We start from the raw sequence: 8213 nt of genomic DNA, 5'->3' as shown, positions 1-8213 counted from the left end.
GACTGGATTGGAATTTGGAGTCTAGGCCAAAAGGCCAAGCACTGGGACCTATGCGGTCATCCAGCGCTGGAAAGGAGGATTGAGAGCTGGCAGGCAGGTAGGTTTGAAAGGTGTAACAGGAGGAAAACCTCAAAGATATGAATGCAGGTACAGTCACTCATATAAGTTCATGGATGTCTCCGGATGTTTGAGAGGGAGAGATTTCCATTTCACCCCTTTCTGGATGACAGGTGTCTGGGAGTGCGAAACTGGCCAAATGTTTAACTACCTACTAAATTTCGTTTGTGCCACTCTTACGTCACTACATAGACCCGTTGTCCAGAAAGGGATTGGATGCAATTCAACTTTATGCCCGGAGACATCCATGAACTTATATGAGTGGACTATACAGTAAAAGGAATGAAAGGGGTTGCAGCTACGGGCCGAAGGGACGCTGCAAAGAATCTTTAGTAATGCCTACAGTATACCCTGTGAGGCTGCACTGACGGCACTTCATGTTAATGGACGTCGTCGGCCTTATCGCATGACTGAAGTCGCATTTTAATAATGGCATCTTGGGCTCCTGTCTGATTAGAAGGTTTAGTGCGCAAAACCATTTGCAAGAATCGATCTATCGACCAAGTCATTAGTATTAGTTCTTGCAAAAGATTTCTCTTTCTTTCTGCTACATTTGTGATGACGTACTTAAGCACCTTTTTGTATTAAGAGCTCCAAATCTTATGGTTCACACGAATATGTTTCATAATTTGCTTAATTTTTTTTTTTGGCAGGGGAATATTTGCAATCCTGCAATTGTAATGATCACAGTGTAATAGTTTATTTATTTATGTATTCATTGATTGATTGATTGATTTATTTTATTTTTTTATCTTTCCTAGGTAGTGACCCCTCCAAGTGTTTTCACCCAATACGCATCGACCCTCGTAACGTCTTTAGCACAAACCCGTTGGAGGTGACCGTCAAAACGTAAACAAAAGAATGTAAATATCATAAAGACAATGAACCCCAAGAACTGTCAGTCCCACGTAGCGACCCCCGACAACCTCTGGGGGTCACAATTTAGGAAAGATTAGAGATTTTTAAAAAATTTATATTATTATTATCATTTATTTATTTATTTATTTTTAAATGTTCGAAGGTGTCCCGTACTCCTTTCGATGACATCTGATTCCCCTCAGCTCTTGTAGATAAAACTACCAGGGCCCAAGGGACGATCAGTTGAGGGAAAACATTCTTAAAATGTCTTTGAATTGAAACAAACAAGCAAACAAAAATGAATGAAACCAGTTGTCTTAATACAATCGGCTTAAAAGCATGAATGAAACCATTTTTCTTAAGACAATCGGATGAAAAATCGTGATTTAAGCCATTTTCTTAAAGATAATCTAATAAAACTAGTTTTCTTTTTAACATGATCGGATCAAAAACAAGAATGAAACCAGTTACCATGAGATAATCGGATGAAGAACTTGAATGAAACCAGTTGTCTTATAAATCAGCCGAATAAAAACACGAACCAAATCCTTCTTATCAAAGCAGATGACAAAAAAAAAAAAAAAAAAAAAAAATGAAAATACTTTTGTCGCACCAACCTAATAAGAAAAGAAACGAAACCAGCTCTATTGAAACGCGGGGCTGAATAAGATTTGTGGGAGGGAGAAGGAAACCTGGCTGAAACTTGCAACATACGGGAGGAGCTGGGTGCGAGCACGCTACCGGTCACTTTTCTGATGGTCCTTAATCATTCTCAAAGACCCATAGTCATTCTTTTGCTTGGCAACTGAGGACGAATTTGAATACAAAACCACTCCCAGCTTCTTGGAAGAGCAGAGCCTTTCAGATATGCCGGAAAAATGCCTTCCTTTCAAAGGCACAATTGCAGCGTGCATGCGTCATTAGAGTGCAGAACCATCACGATAGGAAAGATCGCAACAGTGAAGCAATGCCATAATTGATAGTGCAGTCTTTTGCATCCAGTTTTATAAGACGTACAGGGGCGCCTCAGTGGCGTGGTCGGTATGGTGTTGACGTGCCAACTCGGTGGCCGCGAGTTCGGTTCTCGGGGATTCCACTGAGAGGTGAGAGATGTGCATTTCTGGTGATAGAAGTTCACGAATCTCGACGTGGTTCGGAAGTCGCTTTAAAGCCCGTTGGTCCCGTTGCTGAATAACCACTGGTTCCATGCAACGTGAAAACACCATACAAATAAAAATCAGACGTTTACAAGTCTGAAGTGTTCGTGTCCTTTTACCATTTTTTTACGGGCCCTCTACAATTGCCGTTTACGTAAACACCCTCTCTGTTACCCAGCCCATCAATCATTCCCTCCGTATTGACCGTCAGTTGGCGGATAATTGCTTCGTGAATGAATGGCCATTTCCTTCCCTTCCCTGACTGAGGCGAGCAAACTCACGAACAAACGTTCGAGTGACATAAAGGGAAAATCGTAAACTTGCTCGTATCGACGGCGCTTTTTGATCGAGAAGTCCTCGGGTACTCGAACGCACAATTATGATTGATACGGCTGGTAGAGAACGAAAGTAATGGGCATACATATTACTTGCCATTGATCGTTGGCGGTTACAGCGCGGACGAGTGCTTCCACGGCCGTTTACATAAATGGCTCTTGTTTGTTTTCCAGGTAATGCGAGCGGGAAATCGTCAGCGAAGAAACTGTTGCGTCTATGATATAGAATTATAGATTGTTTACGAGGTAAACTGAGCTCGGAAGCCAAGAGCTTACCAAAGGTCAGGTATTTATCACGTAACCTGCCAACATCGAAATTAGCCCCAACCTTGGAAGTGTAGACTTTTTTTATTTATATATATAATATCATCAGCAGTCGTCAGAAATGCTGGGTAGTGTCATTGAAGCAACTATCTTAACAGGAGAGAGAGAGAGAGTTTATCGGTTGTCATTCACTTTTCCCAGGCAACGCCGGGTTGGTCAGCTAGTTACCAGTAAATGCAGAATGGTCTAATCTGTCTGATTTTAGTCTTTGTCTGAGATCCGTACCGCTTGCACCAAACACTCTGGTAAAATGCTCAAGCACTTTAACTATTCCCTCGTACCTCCTATTAAACCTCATTTGATCAAGAGTGAGAGATTGATAACAGAAGTAATTACAACAGTTGAATGTCTCATAAGTAATGATTAGGAAAAGCGATAATTCCACGAGCGTAACGTATTTCAAGAGGGAAAGGACCAGCCATTAATAATTTGACAGTCATAATTGCAGTGGACGAACGCATCTACAAAATGAGACGAGAATTTCTAATTCGTGAGTAGATCATTAATCAATGCAAGCACGACGTGACTACACACAGGGGGGTTACCATAACCGAAGGACGTCTGCTTCTGTTTGGCGTCCTGAAGAGCACGATAAGCTGTCCTCATCCAATTAACTTGTTGATGAACCGTGAAAAAAACGCCTGTCGATCTGAAATTGGGGCCATTCATTGAGTAGTAATTTCTCAGAGGACTCAATTCTCCTCTGGGTTGTTAGACTTTAGCAAATTGCGCTCAACGAGGTAGAGAAATTGCTCCCCATTAGCGAATCAAGCTGTCACTCCTCCTGGCGTTAGGGAAATTGTGTAAAGGTCGCGCCGATTATATCGTGATGAACGGCCAAGCACAGCTATAAATACCTTCGCTGCTCGTCTTGCAACTCTCCGGGTTGATTGTTCGCGATGATCTCTGCTGTCAGGACGATAAACTAGACTGATTTGTCTTTTCATTAGTCTTGAGAGAACCCAATGTTCGCTGCTGTCGGAGTGTCAAAGTTTTCGACGGAGATGTCAATGTTATCAGCGACACCTCCAGTGTTAAGGCCCCCAGACACTGAACGATTGTCTGAACAACTGTCTGAACAACTGTCTGAACAATTGTCGTTATCGACACACACACACACACACACTATTCAGACAGTATGAGCGATCTCCGCACCGATTTCAGTCTGAACAAAGATTTTGTCTCGAGAAGACATGGCATCATCTCTAGATAGCGTTATATCGGCAGACAAACCCATACATTGAACGATCTGTGTATGACAGACTTAAGTCGCAAGCCAGCAGCAACCTGGCCGTGACAGATTCCCGCTGAGATCGTTCAGACACGAAGCTCCGCCCACTTTTGCATTCAGACAAACCCATACACAGTGTTTTTGCGAACGATACAGGCAGTCGTTCAGACAATTGTTCAGTTTTATGGGGGGGGGGGGGAGGGCTTTAGAGGAGGCTGCAGAGGTATTGGGCAGGGTAACCAATGTTTCAGATGGCCAGCAATCTGTAAGATTGCCTGGCGAGAGCCTGTGTGCTTTCCAAGACCATCTTCTTAATAAAATCTCGGGGTTACTATCTGGGAAAGATCCCAATAGCATCGGATCATCATAAGTCTTGTTCGTGTAGCCACACAGCCAAATACTTTGCCAATATAAGTAAGGATCGGGACGGTACGTACCGTCCCGAAGCTAGGAACAAGATTTCCCTTCATGGGACCATTGGTGGAGGGAGAGGTCTAGTCCCGGGTTGGAAGACGACTAGCCTGAACTGAGTTAGAGTTTAATGCAAATAAACTGTCTGTGGTACACACAAAAATCAAATTTACAGTACTACGCATTGCGGTTTTGTTATATCTTCATTATTATTAATAAAAACGAGATAACAGATTATATATATATATGTATCAAACTTCAAAGAGATATGAACAGTACAAATAACTGATAAATAAATGAAGTTGATAAACAAGGAAATCCACTCTCTCTCTCTCTCTATCTCTCTCCTCCTCTGTCTCTCCATCGTCTCCTCACCCCTCTCTCTCTCGCTATCTCTCTCTCTCTCTCTCTCAGACGTTCACAAATCGTGTCAGTATTCTTCCACCTCTTCATCTAGAGCTGCTGATGTTTGCTGACTGACGGCAATTGCCAACTGTTATTTCTTCATGCCCTCTTAACTCTTGACAATTAAGTCATTACCACTATGAATGAGGTATAACATGATTACCTAGTGTCGATTTGACGTGACATTATTAGTAAGTAATGATAGGGTCGATAGACTTCCTATATATATATATGGTTTTCTTCGTCATGTGATCAGCGGTGCGTGTGTGTGTTTGTTTGTCATTAATATTTATGGCTCAGGAACGACAAGGGTCTGTGTATTAATATATATATATATATATATATATATATATATATATATATATATATATATACCCCAGCCCGATGGCTGGTACCCATTCACCTACTAACCTTCCCGAGCTTGCAGACCGCTAGATTAGCGGTTACCAGATTTTTCCAATGGCATACCATCCTCAAGCCACCAGTGAACAGCGGGATTTAAACCCCGGTCCCCTCGACTGGTAGACGAGAACCTTACCACTGCACCACCGGTATATGAGAGAGAGAGAGAGAGGAGAGAGAGAATAGTACATATAACACAAGCCCAGGGTAAAAAAAACTCCATACATATATATAAAGAATATTAAATTGCCATTCTGCGGACAAGTTTGTGAAAGATAGGCCAAGTTGCACGCGTGCGATGAGCAGCAGTGTTCGACGGAGCCGTAGCGGCAGTAGTAGTATTATTTTGGGTGTCAGTAATAATAATAATAATAGGAGCAGCGTCACGGCTAATAATAATAATAATAATAATAATAACCGAATTAACTGAACGACAATAGCAAACCAGTGCTTCACCAGACTCTCTCTAGCACTGACCTCCCTCATGGCGAAACTGGAAGCCATTCCAGGGGGGGCATCCAGGCCGTCGTCATCCAGAAGGGGGTAGGTGAACGTCTGGTGGATGGCGATGCGTGCCCCGGCCTTCTCCGTCAGGAGCATCGGCAAGTACGAAGATTCAATGACGTCTAGTACCAAAGACAGGCCTGCAATGACATGCAAAGGGTCAGAAGAAGAAGAAGAAGAAGAAGGGAATCATTCAGGATCTTCGCAGCGTCCCTTGGCGCAGTGTTGTCAATTGGTATGTGTTTACCCTCCAAACTGGGTATAAGACTTACACAAAACCGAGGAAATAAGTGAAATTAGCGTATCTATTTGTAGAATATATACATATTAGAGCAATTTTATCATTATTGCATTACTATGACAACTAGAATTCATGGAAACAGTTTGTAAATGCATCGGCGTATATGTGTGAAGCTCCACTAAATTGGCAACGATGGCAAGGTCCTCTAGCTCAAACCCTTTTAATTTTTTTACTGTACCTCCGTTCATATTCTCTTTCTTCCATCTGATTTTCCTCAAGTCCTCTCTGACAGTTTGTGAGAGGTTTTTCCTCCTGTGTTACATCTTTCAAACCTCGCTGTCGACTTTTCTCTCAACGCTGCATGACCTCATAGGTTCCAGCGCTTGGTCTTCGGCCTATATATTTCTATATGACAGTACAATGCTCAAGGAGTCAGTGCAGTTATGGCAAAGCCCCTAACTAGCAATGATTTTCAGTCATTTCAAAGTTGATTGTGAAAGGCGGAATTCAAAGATTTAGTCCAACTTCGGTGGCCTGGAAGAGAGACCTATTTTTCCCCTCCCTTTTTGTTTTGTTTTGTTTTTACTTACTGTAAGTGCTTCCGGTGTAGCTGGTGTTAAACGTTCCTTCGCCGTTGAAAGTGTAACAGTTGCCGTAAGTGTTGAAGAATCTCTTGGTGAAGAGTCTGTCAAAGAGATGCAAGAGAGTCTTCAATGTTGTAGCAAAACAGCCGTCGAAAGTGTGCTGCAGCGCCATCGTCTCGACCCAGTAATAATAATAATAATAATAATAATAATAATAATAATAATAATAATACGATCCCAAGATCCCTGAAAAGGAATCTAGAAAAACTAGAGGCTGAAGTAGCTCCAGGACTCATGCTGAAGAGTGTGATCCTAGAAACGGCGCATATAGTAAGAAAAGTGATGGACTCCTAAGGAGGCAGGATGCAACCCGGAACCCCACACTATAAATACCACCCAGTCGAATTGGAGGACTGTGATAGACCAAAAAAATTTAAAAATAATAATAATAACAATAATAATACCTTTATGCCACAATATTACAGTGGGTATTCTTACGATGTGCATTGGATTAAGATATACATAAAATGTTTGTTTAAAATTTAACCTCTGCTGATTAAAGTTATATACACATAGATTTATATCTAAATAGCCATTAAGAGTATTTTACATAAAAATCATTAGATACATAAAATATTAGCATAAAGTCTAAAAGCATCCATTAGAGAATGAAGTTTTATTTTGTTCTTCTCTTTCCTGAGATGATATTCTGCATCTCGTTCCGTTCTGCAGAAATGAAGTATACTCCGTTAAGACCCCCAGATGGAAATGGGAAAAATTACTATATATCTATAATCTATATATTATACTATATATGTGATGATAAAAATAGTGCTTTGTGGGTCTTGGTATCTCCCAATTTTACTGTTGGATCACAGTAAAAGACTTTAATTATTATATATATATATATATATATATATATATATATATATATATATTTGTATTATGTACGTGTGTACGTGCGCTTCAGGAGTACATGCATAACAAACTGTAAAAAAGAATTACGTTTCCTTGAGACAGTTATCTCCAAGGAACACGCAGTCCTTGATCAATTCCCCGAAGTCGTAGCTGAGATCCTCCCTCGTGGCGTCCGAGAGATTCATGTAGAGGGCGAGGAATCTCATCTTCGTGTCGTGCTCTTCGGAGACCTCCATTTGAGGCTGCTGCCCTCGAGGACCGTCCAAATCTGGGGGTCCATCGAAACCGAGCGGAGAGTCCTTGGAGAGTGGTAGGAGCCCTCTCTTCTTCCTGATGAGCTAATCGTAGACGAGAAATGATAACGTCTCATTAGTTGATGTTTTTGTAAGTGATCGAGGTACAACCACACACACAGGTTCACACACACACACACACACACACACACACACACACACACACACAGAAAGAGAGAGAGAGATTCTACTTCATCCATTTGAGCCACAGTCGTTTTTGTTGAGTTGGTTAGCGAAATTTTGGTATCACAGGTATACGCTGGAGTCTCTAACAGCAGACTATTTTGTTTTTCTCTGTTACAGTCAGGACAGTGATCTGATATCCATTTTCCTTGTTCAATCTATTTATCGTCTAACTTTCCTTCTTCTCGAATACCTATGATTTTATCATGCCTGTGTCTCGCCTGAATACTACACCAATCAAAGAATGATA

General features: G+C 41.4%; 1 protein-coding gene across 1 annotated transcript in view; it reads right to left on the bottom strand.

The window, feature by feature from the left end:
- Positions 1–8213, bottom strand: part of LOC135197065 (uncharacterized) — a 47650-nt gene that overhangs the window by 20178 nt on the left and 19259 nt on the right. Inside the window, exons 4-6 of the mRNA XM_064224010.1 lie at positions 7575–7825; positions 6576–6670; positions 5718–5884 (exon numbers count right to left, since the gene is read on the bottom strand). Of these exons, the coding sequence (XP_064080080.1) occupies positions 5718–5884; positions 6576–6670; positions 7575–7825 (513 nt within the window). The remainder of the gene's footprint in view (positions 1–5717; positions 5885–6575; positions 6671–7574; positions 7826–8213) is intronic.

Source organism: Macrobrachium nipponense, chromosome 18 (genome assembly GCF_015104395.2).
Source record: "Macrobrachium nipponense isolate FS-2020 chromosome 18, ASM1510439v2, whole genome shotgun sequence".
NCBI classification, from domain to species: Eukaryota; Metazoa; Arthropoda; class Malacostraca; order Decapoda; family Palaemonidae; genus Macrobrachium; species Macrobrachium nipponense.
This window is presented reverse-complemented; position numbering and strand designations above follow the sequence as displayed.